General features: G+C 57.6%; 2 protein-coding genes across 2 annotated transcripts; one reads left to right on the top strand and one right to left on the bottom strand.

Moving 5' to 3' along the window:
* Positions 1 to 1,557: 1,557 nt before the first annotated feature.
* MAPK15 (mitogen-activated protein kinase 15) lies at positions 1,558 to 9,536 on the bottom strand (the record flags this gene model as incomplete). Its single annotated transcript, XM_081258432.1, has 8 exons — positions 1,558 to 1,897; positions 2,009 to 2,122; positions 2,211 to 2,344; positions 2,460 to 2,637; positions 2,762 to 2,845; positions 2,942 to 3,107; positions 8,152 to 8,359; positions 9,470 to 9,536. The coding sequence occupies 8 exons, from the start codon at positions 9,534 to 9,536 to the stop codon at positions 1,688 to 1,690; spliced, it is 1,161 nt and encodes a 386-aa protein (XP_081114558.1). The 3' UTR covers positions 1,558 to 1,687.
* A 3,964-nt stretch (positions 9,537 to 13,500) lies between these two features.
* Positions 13,501 to 14,965, top strand: CCDC166 (coiled-coil domain containing 166; the record flags this gene model as incomplete). Its single annotated transcript, XM_081258431.1, has 2 exons — positions 13,501 to 13,941; positions 14,033 to 14,965. 2 exons carry the CDS (start codon positions 13,501 to 13,503, stop codon positions 14,963 to 14,965), a joined length of 1,374 nt encoding a protein of 457 aa, XP_081114557.1.
* Between the last annotated feature and the right edge of the window lie 1,535 nt (positions 14,966 to 16,500).

Raw genomic sequence — 16,500 nt, 5'->3', positions numbered from 1 at the left:
TATGTGTGTGTGTGTGTGTATAATTATATGTTGTATATTGCGACCTTTAGCCTTATGACCTTCTCAGATTCCCTCTGGACACCACCACCCATCCCTGTTGAGTGTACTAAAGACCCCTCCCCCTCTACGCTGCCATACCTCTACCCGCATCTTCTAACCAACACGGACCCCTTCCACCTCTCAGCCCCTTCCTGTGCAGGCCTCACTTCACTGCCACACTTAGCTGCCTACTGCCCATCCTCGCCACTGCCTGGCCCTTTGTGTAGGCACAGCCCCTGGTTGCCTAGCCCAGCAGACACTTCCCAGCCTTGTCTCGAAGCGCCCATCGACCTGGGGCTTCCCCTGGCCTGGGTGCCAAGCAGCCACTTGCCCAGTTGTTTGGGCCTCCCTGGCCCTCCAGTCCCAGCAACACTGCCTCTGCACTTAGGGCTGGACTTCTTGGGCCCCCTGCCCCTTTCTGGGCAGTGGCATTCATCCTACAGTCTCATTTGTCCCCCTTGTTTATCACTTGGGGCTATGCCTCAGGCTCTAGAAATGCAAACAACTGCCCCTTGGGCAGTCCCCATCTTGTGAATAGCTCACCTCCAATCCAGAACTGTGGTGGTCCCATCCTTGGCCTTTCCCCAAGCCCTGTTCTCTCTTCCTCTGAGTCTCTCTTGGAGCTGCCAGGTCTGGGTCCACTCTCTGCCCAGCTCTCCTTGCCCAAGTCTCGCCCTTCCCCCGCAGCAGCCCATGTCTTTTACAGTAGGGCAGAGCTTCCTGCTCACGGCATCACCGCACAGGCCGAACGCCTTAGGCTGTGAACTCCTCCTGCCAGGCATCCGGGAAGTGGCCTCCCTGTGTCCTGACCGCTGCCCAGGGTCAGATGCGGTGTGAGGCATGCATGGGACCAGGAGACACCTCAGCGCCGCTGGGCCTCTCCCACCTCCTTGGCCGGCACACCCCCGGCCTGGGCTCACACCAGGCCCTTTGCCCGGTGGTGATCAGAGGAGGGGGCCCTGAGCCCCACAAGACATTTCCAGCTGTTCTCCCCCTCCCCCAACCAAGGCCTGGAGACAGACTGGGTGCCCGTCACTGTGCTGGTGGGGCATGGGCTGGGGGGACTGACAATGACTACGGTCAGGGGCGCCGCCCCATCTTGTCCCTTTTCCTGCTCTGGCTCAAGGCCACAAGTGTCACATGGTAGATTGAACCCAGGCAACAGATGCACTACACAAGACCCTCTCCTGCCAGGACCACCCTGGGGACAGCCTGCAGCAGCCCCAGCTGGGATCTGACGTGCTCAAGCACCAGGCAGGCCTGCTGTGGACACAGGTGACCAGACAGGAGCCCAGGGTGACAGCCTATGGTGCCCACGAGGCTTCTCAAGGGCTCTGTCCTCGAAGAGGGCTGGGCTGCAGGAAGCCGAGGAGGCAGGTTGGCTTGGCAGGCTGGGACACACCGCACTGTATTGGAGAAGGTGAGTGAGGCTGGAGTGTGAGCCTCATCTACGCCCCCCAGAGAGGCCTGGACGAGCTCCAGAACGCACATGTGCCCAGGAGAGGGCGGGTTGGGGAAAAGGTGGGTGGAGAGCGCTGGGGCCTCGGGCGGGGTCGGGGGGCGGCCTGGAGGAGGGGCAATCCAGGGACTGGGGGAGGGGCGCGGGGCTGGGCGCCGGGGACGGCCGGTTGAAGACCCATAAGGCGGCTCAGGCGCGGGGTCCGGGGAGCAGGGGCAGGCAGCCCAGCGCCGAGCGGCAGACGGGCCCGTAGGCTTGGGAGTAGCCCCCGAGCGCGGCCCGCGCGGCCCCCTGGGCCTCCTGCGAGGCCGAGGCGCTGAACATCCTGCGGTCGGGCCTCCGGGGAGGCCGGGGAGGAACCAGCAAGCAGACGAGGACCATCGTAGGAGGCGTGGAGGGAGCGCCCAGAGGCGAGGGAAGCGGACGGGGGACGGGGAAGGAAGATGGAAGGGAGGGGAGGGCGGGAGGGGCGCGGGCTCACCGGTCGCCCGCCGGCCGCGTAGCCACCACGGCCCGAACGGCCCGGGTTCCGTTCCGGTCACTCCGGATCAAGGCCTGCACGGCCACCTGGGCGGCGGCCTGCGAGGTCAAGGAGGGCGCCGCCCCCCTCCCGCTGGGCTTCACCTGGGAAGAGGCGTGTCGCAGGATCACTGGCTCCGTCGCGAAGGATCTGCGGGAGGGGTCCGCCTGTGCCCCCCTTCCCACGACCTACCCAGCAGGATGCCGAGGGGAGCCCTGCCGTCGTCCAGCGGGGCCCTTTCCCTCTCCCAAGACCTCCTGGGGGCGGAGGCTGGTGCAGGGGGGCCGAGCTCTGCCTGGGAGGGTCCTTGGCTCCGCCGGGGACATCTGTGGGGTCGGAAGATCAAGTCCCGGAGTTAGGGGTCCCGCGCTGCTGACGGTTGGTGGTCCCACACGGCGGGGACCCCAGCAGCTCCGCGCGGGCGGCCGCCAGACCACACACCGTGCGCGGGGACGTGACCGGGGTTACTTCGAGGCCGGCGTCCGGGCTGCCGCGCAGGCGAGCCCGAGGGCAGCTTGGCCGCGGCTCTGGGTTTGAGCGGGGGCGCCGGGGGCGTGGGGACAACGCCCAGGCCCGTCTCTCTCGGGACGCGGCCGTTACCCCTGCGCTCCAGGATCATCTGCGAGAGGCGAGGGGCGCTCGGAGGTGCGCGGGGTGGGCGTCAGGGGGTTGGGGGTCGCTGGGGCAGGGGAGGCCTCGAGGGTGCGTGCACGGGGGATGATGGGGGTCGCGGGCCGGAGCACCTGATAGAGGCGGCTGCGATACTCGGTGGCCGAGAGCTGGGCTCCTTCGTGCACCGGGAGCCGCACGTCCGCCTCCAGGAGTCCCTGGCAGAGTGGAAGGCCACAGTCCTCCGACTGGCCCTGCCCACGCCCTGCAGGTGGCCTGGTCCGGCGGACACCCGGGCACCTCCCCGAGCTCACCCCCTTCCCGAGCCGCCGCTTGAGCAGGTATCTCTGGGCAACGTGACGGTCCATCTCGGCGGCGCACATGCCGGCTGGTGGGCGCCAGAAGGCCTCCAGACACGAGCTGGGCTCGAACTGTTGAAACCGGTTGCCTTGGGAACCGATGGCGGAGCCCTCCCTGCGCCTGCGCCGGGGCGGGGCAGAGCGGGGTCTGCAGCCCAAGCCCCGCCCAATCCGGTGCTGCCGTGGAGCCCCACCCCGCAGTCCCGCCCCCTCGGCACCGCCCCCGGACCCTCGCCGCCTTGCCGACTGCTATTCCGCGTGGCCCAGGCCAGAGCCCAGAAGGTGCCCCCCTCCGCCCTCCGCCCTCCGCCCCCTGCCCCACCTGCGCCCAAGGAGCCTGCTGCAGCCTCCAGAACCTCTCCACCAATCCGGGCCTTTGCACGTGCCGTGCCCACCGCCTGGGACGCTCTTTCCTCCCGCCTTGCTTCTCCGGTCTCTGCTAAAGGGGTGCCGACGGTTAGGGTGTCATTCGCAGACAGCCCCTCCACTCCTTGGGTATTTGGCGGCAGGGGCCGGGCCATCCCCAGAGGGTGCTAGCGCTTGAACTGGGCAGGTGCTGAGGCACCGCCAGGAAACGGGAGGTTAGTTCCAGGGCGGGGGTCCCGGCAAACGGCTGGGAGAGCAAACCTGGAGGGGGTGAGAGTCTATGAGACTGGCTGAGAGGGGGCTGCAGTGCGCAGAGGTCAAGCGCCAGAGGGCGACCAGAGCCTTGCAGAAAAAGGAAGCCAGGTAAGGGGGCTGACGGGCGGGGGTTAGCCAGGGAAGGAAGTGGGAGCACAACCCCTTGGACGTTGGAAGAAGAGCATCGACGGGACAGCTAGGCAAAGGCCCCGAGTGGGAGTGTGCCTGGCGCGTTGGAACCACAAGGAGACCCCGTGTGGCTGGAGCCCTGGGATGGAGACCAAGGTATCAGCAGGGGGCGGTGGGCGAAGCTGGAGGGATCTTCCCCGACCAGGGCTCGAACCTGTGTCCCCTGCATTGGCAGGTGGATTCTTGACCGCTGTGCCACCAGGGAAGCCCAATAAGCATTTGTTAAGTTAATGAATATTATGTGCAGAACTAAATTCGCAAGTTCTTTGAAGGAAAAAACTACTTTCTGTATCTTTCAGCATCTCCTATAGCATTCATAGAGTGCCCTATTCTTAGGTCCCAATAAATATTTTTGATAGATATAGTGAAGAAGATGCCTCGTCATATGATTTTATATAGCATGCTGAATGATCTTTCTAGAGGATATAATTTTTTACAAGAATAATTTCCCAGTGATATGTAATAGAGCACTGAGTCAACTAGTGGTCAAGAAATGGAGCCTCTAATCCCAATTCTGGCACGGACTCACTGTGTGACAATGGACAAGTGACAGAACTTTGCAACTCTGCAGCATCCTCATCTGTAAACAGGAATATGAAAAAAATCAGAGCTAGAAGGACCTGAAAGCTTTTAGTCACATAGAAATACTAGCACATTGTACAAAATATACAAGAAAGTTCATGGCAGTATTGCTTGCAATAGTGAAAAGCTGGAAACAACCTATGAGTACATCAAGAGGAGACTACGTAAATGAGGTCATGAAAAGCAAAGGAAGACAGAAATTGTCACACACCAGAGAACACTAAGGAGGTATGATAAATAAAGGCACCGTGGATTGGATTCTGGAACTGAAAAAGGACAGCAGTGGGAAAACTGGTGAAATTTGAATCAAGTCTGGAGTTTAGTTTATACACAGGCTATACAATGTCCCGAGAGGACTTATGATGAGAAAAATGTCAGTCACAGCTTTAAGCCCTTGGTTTGGAAGGAGCCAATGAGAAAGCGGATTGGAAGGAGATGTATGTACAATTTCATTCACAGGAAATCGGTAAAGGATGATACTTTCCTTGCACTATCCACCCCAACAATATGTGCTTCTGGTGCTTGAAGAGTCTCCATATCCTAGTGAAGAGAATTCCCATGCTTGGGCAGCTGACCCCCTTTCCAGCCACCTGGGTGACCTGGACATCCCCAGCTCAGGCTGAAGCGGGGGAGGAAGACGTGCTGAAGCCTACACCTCTGCTCTGCCGCTCCTGCACTCACTGCTGGCCAGCTTCTTAGGAACCAGAGGAAGGCGAAAGCCCAGGCCTCCCTGCCACACGCGTGGCCCCGACGCTGCCTCTGGGGCACCCTTCTGGCTTGCGGACGTTGCCTCCATGTTATCTGCAATGAGCCCCATGGACCACTGTCCTCCTCTAGCTCAAGTGACTTGGCTTGAAATTCAGTAATTCATTTTTCTGATTGATTAAGTCTACTGTTGAAGTTCTCCACTGGGTTTTTAATTCTTCATTTCTAGTGTATTCTTCAGCACCACAATTTCTGTTTGGTTCTTTTTTATTATTTCTGTCTCGTTGAAATTCTTGTTTTGTTCACGTGCTGTTTTCTTGGTATTATTATCTTTGTTCTCTTGTAGCTCACTAACAATTTGGCAATCTCTATAAAAAATGTATAATGCATGTATCATTTGATTCAAAAGGAATTTGTCATACAAAAATCTCACAAGCAGGCAAAAATAGTTTTTGGTAGCATTGTCTTAGTAGGGAAAAGTTGGTGACAATGTAAGTGTTCATCAGTATCAGACTGGTTACATGAATCATACTTCAATTATGCTATACAGCTATTATTATATATAGAATCCCACATAGCTAGTAATGTGTTTTATAATATTATATCTATATGTACTGCCCTGAAAAAGTTACTGAAGATATATTGTTAAGCAAATAAAACATTTACAACAAAAAAATAAATAAAATTATGGACAAAGGATTTGAATAGACATATCTCCAAAGAAGATATACAAATGGTCAACACCCCAGGAAAGGATGCTCAACGTCATTAGCAATCTGGGAAATGCAACCAAGACATATGAGGTCACACTCAGTCACTAGGATGACTTTAAAAAAACAGTCTTGGCAAGGATGGAGAGAACTCAGAACTCTCATACAGTGCTGGTGGGATGTAAAATGGTGCAGCTGCTGTGGAAAACTGTTTAGCAATTCCTCGAAAAGTTAAAGATAGAATTACCATACGATCCAGCAATTCCACTTCTGGGTATATATCCAAAATAACTGAAAACAGATATTCAAACAAATACTTGTACACAAGTGTTCACAACAGCCTATTCACAAAAGCCAAAAGGTGAAAACAACACAAATGTCCATCAACTGATGAATGGATAAAGAAAATATTATCTATACAGACAATAGAATATAATTCAGCCTTAAAAAAGAATGAAGTACTGATATGTGCTCCAATGTGGATGAGCCTTGGAAACATTATGCTAATTGAAATAAGTCAGATACAAGAAGTCACATATTATATGAGTCCACTTAAATGAAGTATTCAGAAAAAGTACCTCCATAGACGGAGAAAGCAGGTTGGTGGTTCCCAGGGGTTGAGGGGAGGGGAGATGGGTAGTGACTGCTTAATGGGTACAGGGTTCCTTTTTGGGGTGATGAAAATGTTTTGTAACTACATAGAAGTGATGGTTATACAAATACCACTAATGTGTATACTTCAATATGGTTAATTTTATGTTATGTGATTTCACCTAAAAAAAAAGAAAGAAGTTACAAGGCTTGGGAGGAAGCAGGAAAATGGGAGCCGTATCCAGGAGAAAAATAAGCTGATAGAACCAGCCCCATAAATGACAGAGATGATGGAATTGGCAATGACTTTAAAAACAGCTACTATAAATATGCTCATGGATATAAAGAAAGCACGAATATAGTGAAATAAGAAAGGAAAATTATTAAAAAGAACCAAATGGAATTTTTAGAGCTGAAAAATAAAATATCTGAAATGAAAAACTCATTGGATGGACACAGCAGAAAAAATGATCAGTGAACTCAAATACACAGCAATATAAACTATCCAAATTGAAACCCACAGGAAAAAAAAAACCTCACTGACCTGTGGGACAGTGTCAACAAAAGGGGGTTGCAGAAAGTATGTTTGAGAAAGTAATGGCTGAAATATTTGCAAATTTAAAGAAAAACTTATATATTCACAGATCCAGGAATTTAAATGAAACCCAGGTAGGAAAAACACAAAGGAACTCATAACTAAATTGCTGAAAAACAGTGATAAAGAAAAAATACTAAAAGTAACCAAAGAAATTTACATGCAGAGGAACAAAAATAAGCATAACTGCAGAGTTTTTATCAGAAAAAAAAAAATCAAACCAGAAGGAAAAGCAATGACATCATTAATGTACTCAAAGGGGAAAAAATGTGAATCTAGAGTTCTTGAACCAATCCCTAAAAATGTAGTGTATAGAAAGCATACAGAGCAGATTACAAATGAGAAGCTGGGTACAGTTAAAGTGGAACCAGTGTTAAAAAATTAGAAGGGTGGCCAAACAGAAGAGGTGATTCTTCAGGCTGGAAATGAACTAAATCTGGTGAGAAACATGGTACCGTGGAAACCACTGGAGCCTTTAGTGGAAAGCCTCCTGCCAATGGAAATGGCTGATATGATCATCATTAAATGACTCGTGCATTGATGGGAAGAGGATGTAATTAAATGTTCTGTGAAAAATGTTTTCATATTATTGACATCTTGTCATCAAGAAGACTGAGACAGAACATAAAAGATAAACATAAAATCAGAAAACTAACAGAGGAATTACGCGAGTCAGGAATGAAAGACTACTTTCCTACCAAATCCTTCAAACATTGAGAACAAGGGTTTATTGCCAACAGCCTCCCGCCAATACCTTTGGTAACTTAGACGAGATGGCACGTCCATTGAACGAGTGGGAGTATTCCCCAGATATAATCAGTAATAAACATAGAGGGCTTCCCTGGTGGCGCCGTGGTTGAGGGTCCGCCTGCCGATGCAGGGGACACGGGTTCGTGCCCTGGTCCGGGAAGATCCCACATGCCGCGGAGCGGCTGGGCCCGTGAGCCGTGGCCTCTGAGCCTGCGCGTCCGGAGCAACAGGAGAGGCCACAACAGTGAGAGGCCCACGTACCACACACACACACACACACACACACACACACAAAACATAAAGATAAACTGAAAAACTCTATGCCCACAAGGACGGAGAGGAGAACAGAAGGCCCATCGAAGGAAATGGACGAAGGACTGATAACCACTTGGACAGGCTGAAGGGATGACAGCTGGACTCACCACGGAGGGTCCGAGGTGAGGAGCGGGGCCGAGAGGCCAGGAAGGGCGGCACGCTTGACTCGGAAGGCACTGCTGGCCGTCCCCCAGCTGCGGCAGCCGGAACGGCAGGTGGGAGCCTTGGTAAACTCAATCGACAAGAGTGGGGCCTGGTGAGGCGGGGCGCGGAGCAGTGCAACGCAGCTGCTGAGGGCAGTGGGACCTCTGGCCCCTGGAGCAGCAGGGACGTGTGACAGCTGCCCAGCCCCTCTTCTCCCTGCCGTCCCCCAGGAACCCGCAGACAAAGGAGGTCTCAACCCTGCCGTTCTGCCACCAAGAACGTGGCCCTAAGCAGAATTATCCCCAAATCAGTGAATTTCAGCAAAAAAGGAATTCTGCAGCATGAACTTCATTACATTTACTTAATTATTAAATCAAATTTTCAGTGGACATTTGATTCATCCATTTATTTTTAAATCTGCTATTATGTGTTTTCTCTTGGGGCCATTATTTCTACCCAGTCCAACTTTCCCTTGTCCAGATGTCCTTGCAGATATAAATTTTGTCAAGTTTTTATTTTCTCATCAGTTGTCAGTTGACAGTTTTATTGCGTGCAGTTGTAACCTTCACCTTAGTGAACCTTAGTTCTGAGTGCATTATTGACTCGGGGTATTTATTATGCCTGGAAAAGAAGTGGGCTGTGCATTTACTTTTTAGCTGACCCATGGGGAGAGCATGTGCAGTGTGGATGGCCTCATCCAGGAGGCCCACAGTTAGGGGCAGCGGGCGTGTGGCAGGTCAAACCCCCCAGGCTGAAACGATTTGGCCTAAACTTGCTTCATCCATCACCAGCCTCCTTATGACCCTGGAGACCAACTCACAGGGATCCCACCTCCCAGACGGCAGAGTGTCACGTCTGAGTATGGGCCCTGCCCCGCCCGTGAGTCACAGTCCAGGGCAGGGGCCCTGCCCCTCCCTGTGTGTCAGGTCCATGTATGGGCCCCACCCCTTCCTTCCCCTCAGTGTCCAAGTCTGAGTAGATATCAGCTGTGTCCCCATGTGTGTCACAGTGTAGCCCACCGCCCACCCTGTTTCCGGTGCAGCCCCCGACCCTGTGGGGTGGGCCTGCTGTGCTCCCCTGCACCTGGGTCTCCGAAGTTGGGCTCCCCTCTCTCCTGCTCCCAGCGTGGACTATGGACCCAGGTACCCCAGGTCACTCCAGGCACCTGCCTGGGCCCCTCCCAGGAGAGCACCTGAGGGTTGTAGCTGTGGTTGTCTCTAGATCATGTGCCCAGATTTGGAAACGGGGGGCCCCCAGGAGGCGCGCCCCCCAGCTGGGTACCCCCTCGTGGCTGTCTCTCAGGGGCATCTCTGGGCCAGCCCGTGGAGGCGGGCGCTGGCATCGCCATCGGGGCCTGCGCAGGGCTCTGGACTCTGGGCATCCTTCTGTTTGTCATCCTCTTCCTCACAAACAGAGGTAGGTGAGCACGCCTGGGAGGGGGGCATGCAGACCAACCTGGACCACGCCCCGCGGCCCAGCTGCCCCGGCCTGGCCACTCAGGGAGGACCAGGGAGCCAAGCCCACAGGCCCTGGGCTCCAACGAAACCTCTCCCCGAAGCTGCGACCCCACTGACCCTGACGCGGCCAGGGTCCGGCTCACTGCAGCAGCATCGCCACAGAGCCCCGGCCGACCCTCACGTGCTCTGCACACACGCACCCCGGGGCTCCCGCCGGCTCCCACCTGCCTTGGCTCACGGGACTCGGGTGGCAGTGCCACCGTGTCCCTCACTGCACCGCGTCTGGAGAGGGCACTTCCTCCAGGGGCAGCCACGGCTGTGGGAACTGACACACATCGTGGCCTGGATCTGGCCCTTCCACCTGGGGCTGACCGTGAGCCTGGTGTGGGTCTGGCACGGATTCCAAGGTACTTGGCTGTGGAGGGGCCGCCACGTGAGGAAGGGTCCTCGCTGAATGCCCGGCCCAGGGCCAGCTTAGGTTAGGATGAGGGGAGGGGGTGGGGCAGGTCTGCAGGCAGCACACAAGCTGGGATATAGGGGAGGGTACAGACTTGGGTCCTGCCCAGGGCACAGAGAACAGCCGGGTCTGGGCTCTCCAGGGCTTGACCTCAGCCAGAGGACGCACTGGATAGACAGGCTGTCCTGGCCCTCACTCACATTCCTGCCCATCCTCTCCTTTGCCATGGTGATCGCCATCAGCGCTGTGCTTCTGATCAAGGGACAATGTACCGGGGTGGGGCTGAGGCAGCCCTACTGCCAGGCCCCCAGTGTCCCTTTGTCTGACCTCTGTTCAGCATCTGGCCGCCTCTGTGGGTCTCAGGCTTCCACGGGGGCTGAGCTCCAAGGACAGGGTCTCTGGCATCACCTGAACTCACCCCCACCTCCACAGGTCCGCTTGGCCTTGGCAGGTGGAAGGGTCATAGGCATTGGCCATGTGGCCTCAGGCTGCGGTGGAGTGGGATTCAATAAAAGCAGCTGGCTCCTTCCTTTGCCCCAGGGCACAGGGCAGGGACAGGAGAGGACTCCGCCAGAGAGGCAGTGCACACAGTGGGAAGAGCCCACCAAGGTCCAAGTCACAGACCCAGAGCTTTCAGGAGTCCTTGGGCAACTCACTCTGTGCCTGTTTCTCCGCCTGTGAAATGAGAGCAGAGGCCGCTGGAAGTGCTCACCCCCCCGCCCCCCCGGGGTCAGACACACAGCCCAACCCCGCTGGGACTCCTGGGAAGGGGCGCAAACCCCAAGTCTCTGGAGCTCACTAGGGAGGGCTCCGAGGCAGAAGGAACAGCAAGCGAGGGCAGGAAGGTGTGCCCTCCGGCGGCCTGTCCAGGGTTGGGGGCAGGGGCTGAGTGGTCAGAGCAGCATCCCAGGTACAAGCCGGTGGGACACTCTGCGGCAGCCTTCCAGGTCCTCGCAGGCCCCTAGCAGAGCCCGCGGCGGGGAAGGGGCCGCGCTGGGAGGAGAAGGGGGACGGGAGGGGGGCAGCCTTGCCAGAGGCTGAGCAGACTGCTGGCCCTCTCCCTCCCGGTGTCTTTCCAGCTCGGTGTCCCTGCCAAGAGATGAGTGACCCTCCAGACGCCTCCCGGCCCGAGTCTGAGGGTACTGTAGCCTCGGCCCCGGGAGGAACAAAGACCCCCACGCCATTCACGAAGGGAGGGGGGAAGGACCCCAAGGGTGGGGAGAAGTATCAAGAGTAACACTTGGCTTTGAATCTGGGCCCTTGGAGGTGAGTTCCGTCTCCCGTGGGCGGCGGTGGGACCTGGTGGACACCAGGCACTGCTTTCCCAACACAGTGAGAGAAAGCCAGGACCGGGGCTGGGGGCGGGGCGGGGGACGCGGCGGGGGACGCGGCTTCCCTCAGGACTCCACCTTCGATTCCACCCGCATTGCGTAATCGGGAATCGCAGCGCCGGGAAGAACCCGGGCCGAGGAATCCGGAGACAGAGGAGAACGAAACGCTCGCCACACCTCTTCTGGGAGGAGGCGTTTATGAGCTTTAACGCGAGGACACCTCGCCGGGGAATCGGCACGCCCGGACGACTTAAAATTTAAAAACCTCTGCCCATCGGTTGCCTTGCATCGAAACAGAAATCAAAAGACCCAGGTCGACCTAGACACTCCCGCGACAGATGTGTGCGGCGCAGGGGCCCGGGAGGGGCAGGGGCGGCCCCCGGTGCGGTGTGCTCTGGGAAGGAACAGGGTCCGAGACTGCGGAGGACCGGCCTGGCCTTGAGAGCAGGCCCCGACCTCTCGCTGTCTGTTTCGCAATCTGTCAATTAGGGACAGTGGCCCCGGGGGGGCCTGAGGGTGGCGAGGTGGAGAGCGTTGGTGGCTGCCCCTGCAGGCAGAGAGACCCCGTCTGGAATGCCAGGCCAGGAGAAGGAGCGATCCCAAACGGTCCCAAATGGGACTGCGGGATCATGGCTGATTCTTCCCCTGGTTCTCCTTGGGCTTTGCCCAGTTTTCTGTAAGAAGCCCACATCATTTAAGGCCAACACTCAGATGCTGTTTTAGGAGTTTATGATTCAGCGTTTCTTTAAAAATGTTTAATGTGAAAACAAACGGAAATTCTGCATTGTCTTGAAGTTTATGTCATTTTATTTTTATTTACAAAATACATTTTTATAAGGAGGAAAATGCCTCAAATGTGTTCCTAATTTTAAGAGGCTCCGCCACATCTTTGGTGCAGGTGTCGCTAACTAGACCAAGTCCAGCCAGACCTCCTAAGACCGTTTTCAGCACTGCGCCTTCCTACACACGTGGTTTCCTAAACCGCGCTTCTCACAAAGTTACAAGTCAGCAATTCTTGAATCTGTCCATCTTGCAGCAAATGTTGACAGACCTGGAGAGAAACCCAACTATATGATGACAGGACCGAAATAGGTATAGATTTAAGTTACTTGTCAAAGGCATCAGACAGGATGGGAGGCTGGACCAGCCATACTGGCCGGCTGGGAAGCGAAGCCGATCAAGCCCAGGTCGCTGGGGTGAACTGAACAGGTGCCTCACGGGCGGGCTTAGAAGCCTCAGAGAGGAAATCCCAGAGGGAAACCCGCTGGACTAGGGGGTGGCATCCGAATGAGCTCGACCTTCCCAGTAACCCTAACTCCCACGAGGGCTCCAAAAGGAGAAAAAGGAATCACAAACTGCTTCGAGGAAAACTAGGGTTCCCGGAGCGACGAAAAGCTGTGGGGAAGCGCTCTGTCCCGACAAGACATACGGGGATTTCACACGTGTGTGTGTGTGTGTGTGTGTGTGTGCGCGCGTGTGTGCGTGTGGTGGAGGAGGCCAGGAACTTGGCGAAGCCTCTCCCCATATGGGGACACCTGGGGGAAAAGCCCACCGGTGGAGAGGCTTCAAAGGGCCCAAGTCTGGCACGTGGAGAGTGGGGGCAACTCCGGCTGCTGGGTGTGTTAGATTCGGAAGCCAGCCCAGCATCGTCCTCCGGGGAAATCCGAAGTGCTGCCCGTCTGGGGTCCGACCTCTGCCAGACGCGCACACAGGCCGTCACGCACAGACTTCGAGTGAGGGAGTTGCGGGGAACGGAGGAAGGGGAGTCGGGCCGTTGCGCAAGCAACGGGGCGCGAGCTGGGGAGGGCGGCTAAGTTCTGTTTCCAGGGAGACCGTTCGGCTGACCGCCAACACAGCTAAAGGTGGACAAACCCCGACGGACGGCCAAGGTCCTGAAGGAGCCCCCTAGTAAAGGTTAGCGACGATGCCCTGACCCTTGATTGACTCCAAACTCCTGATTCTGCCTCTCCCAACCTCGTGACCCTGAGACGCGCGAACCCCGCCAGAATCTTCGGGCTGGTCGAGGGGAAGGGCTGAGCTGGAGGAGCGGGCTGGAGGCCTCGAGCCATGGTGCCCAAGAGGAAGCGCGGGCCGAGCGCGGGGGGCCGGTCTGGCGCGGCGGGAGAGGGCACCGAGCCGCCGCTGTCGGAGAGCGCTCAGTACTTGCAGCGAGAATACAAACTGCTCTCGGAGCAGCTGGACGCCTGCGAGGAGCGCGTCGACCAGGTGCTGCAGGAGAACGCCTTCCTGGACTGCGAGGCGCAGCGCCTGCGCGAGGAGAGCCGGCTCTACGCCAGCTACGTGAGCAGGCGCGCGCAGCGCTGCGCCAACGCCGTCGTCCGGCTGGAGGAGCAGAACCGCGTGGACCTGACGCAGATCCACCGGCCGCGCGCTGAGCTGGCGTCGCTCTACCGCGGGCGTGAGGAGGGCGTGTGCGCGCAGCTGCTGGAGATGGAGGCGCGCGCGGCGCAGATGGCGCGACAGGTGCAGGAGCTGCAGCCCTACAAGGCCAGTGCGCGCCCCCGCGGGAGGGCCGGGCGCGGGCAGGGCGAGGTGGGTGCACGCCGCGGACCGGCGCTGACCCGCGGCCCCGCCGCAGGAGCTGCAGCTGGAGCAGCTGGCCCGGATCCGGGCGCTGGAGCGCGAGCTGCTGCATATGCGCGTGGAGCACATGCAGCTGCTCCACCGCGTGAAGCGGCGTTTCCTGGAGGGCAAAGCAGCCTTCGAGCGCGAGGCGCGCCAGCGCGTGCAGTCCCTGGCGCGGCGCGCGGAGCGGGAGGCGGCGTGCGCGCTCATCGCGCACACACAGGCCATCAGAGAGGACAATGGGCGCCTGCGGCAGGAGCTGCTGCGGCTGCAACGCCGGGCCCAGGTGCTGCACGACGCGCGGCGCCAGTTGCTGGAGCAGCGTGAGCAGCTGCGACGTGAGCACGAGGACATGCGGGCCCTGGCGCGCGTGCACAGCTGGCTACGCCGGGGCCCCGAGGGCCCGCCGCTTTGGCAATCGCCGCTGGCCGCCTCGCACCCCGAGTCCTTCGCCTCCACCACGATCCAGTCGCGCGCGACCTCCCGGGTCCCATCAGTCTCGGCCTCCTGGAACCCGTCTCAGGTCTTGTGGCGCGCGGCCTCTGGGGCCCCGTCTCAGGTCTTGTGGCGCGCGGCCTCTGGGGCCCCACCGTTGCTGTCGAAGCTCGCGGTTCCCTGGGTCCCGTCACTGGCCCCGTCGCGCGTTGGCTCCAGGGTCCTGTCGCTGGCCCCTTTGAAGGCGGGATCACGGGTCCCATGCCAGAATCCGTCGCACGCGAGCTCCAGGGTCCCGTCCTTGACCCTGTCGCGCCCAGGCTCCCGAGTCCCGTCCCTGGCCCCGCCACGCCTGGATTCCTGGGCCCCTTCGCGGTCCTCATTGCGTGTCGCCTCACAGAAGAGCACCATCTCTGGGAAGTCCGTCCCCGGGTCGGGCTCTTCCCGTCTCCCAGTCGAAGGAGACCGTGAATGTGACGCTGCAGGCGAAGGCGCCTTAGGGAGATCCTGAACCTACCCGGAGGAAGGCCAGTGAGGCCAGGCGGTGCGGGGGAGACGGGGGTGCGCAGGACGCGGATTTGGTGAGATTATCAATAAAGGTGTGACCCCCTCCACCCCTCTCCGCTCTGGCACTGCCTGCTTCGCTGTCCAGCGTTTCCGGCCGGCGCAGGGACCACTCATTATGGCTCCCAGTTTCCAAGCTGCAAGGTAGCTTGATCGTCCTGTGCCCTCTGTGTCTGCCAGGATTGAGCAGCCCTCAACCCCACAGCTGACCTCTGGCTCCTCTGGCAGAAGCAGAGGGAGTCGGTCACGCCATCGTCCTGCCCATGAGGGCCGACAGTCTGGTGGCAGAGATGGACATCATGGGCGTGGAGAGGTAGTATGAGAGCAGGAAGGGAGTCTTGCGGGCCAGGGAGGAGCTGGTCCACTGCGTGTGGCGGCCAGGAGGGCCAGCGTGGTTTGAGCTGCTCAAGAGACCCATGGGGTGGGGCGTGGGCTTTGTTCTGGCGCCACGGGGAGCCACGGGCGTTTTTATGTTTAACCTAGTGGTTTTTTGTGTTTTTGTTTGTTTGTTTTTGCCGTGCCCTGCGGCTTGTGGGACCCTAGTTCCCTGACCAGGGATTGAACCCGGGCCCTGGCAGTGAAAGTCCTAACCACTGGACCTCCAGGGAGTTCCGGGGGGGAGGGTAATTGTAAATTTTGATTTAGCTGTCAGTCCAAGTGCACGGAGGCCGGTTAGTACGCTCTCCCTCACCTGTGGTTTGCATTCATCAACGGCTGCACTGGGGAGGTGGCGCGTGGGGGAGACCAGGGCGGACGTGCCACCGTGGCCCGTGGACCTGGGCCCCGTGGAGTGAGGAGTTCAGACCACACCTTTCAAACAGAGCCCCCCCACCCAGTCCCCACCAACCTTGCCGTGGAAATTTAGTTAAATATTCTGGTTCTGGGTTGGAAGTGCTGGTGGGGGGCTGGCAGCATGGAACACAAATTCTCTGAGTTCATTTGAGGGGCGTCCCTGGTGGCGCAGCGGTTAAGAATCCGCCTGCCAATGGAGCGGACACCGGTTGGAGCCCTGGTCTGGGAAGATCCCACATGCCACGGAGCAACTAAGCCCATGCACCACAACTACTGAGCCCGCGTGCCACAGCTACTGAAGCCTGCACGCCTAGAGCCCGTGCTCCTCAACAAGAGAAGCCACCGTAACGAGAAGCCCGTGCACCACAGTGAAGAGTAGCCCAGCTCGCCACAACTAGAGAAAGCCCGCGCGCAGCAATGAAGACCCAACGCAGCCAAAAAATAAATAAATAAATCTATTTAAAAAAATGAAATCCTGGGATGCTCTGCTCTGCGGGCCTGGCCCCGCGGCAGCTGCTCAGGCACAGATCGCACGTGGTGGGTGCATCCGGGGAGAAGGTGTGCGGAGGGGGTGGATGCCTCGGGCACCAGGGGCACACCCGTCCCTTTCCACCAGCCATGGAACAGCCCGCTGCTGAGAAGGCTGGTGCTTCCTAAGGACACGTGCCCCTGGGGACGTGGGGACAGGGA

Source organism: Mesoplodon bidens, assembly GCF_964165515.1.
Source record: "Mesoplodon bidens genome assembly, chromosome: 16".
Classification (NCBI taxonomy): domain Eukaryota; kingdom Metazoa; phylum Chordata; class Mammalia; order Artiodactyla; family Ziphiidae; genus Mesoplodon; species Mesoplodon bidens.
This window is presented reverse-complemented; position numbering and strand designations above follow the sequence as displayed.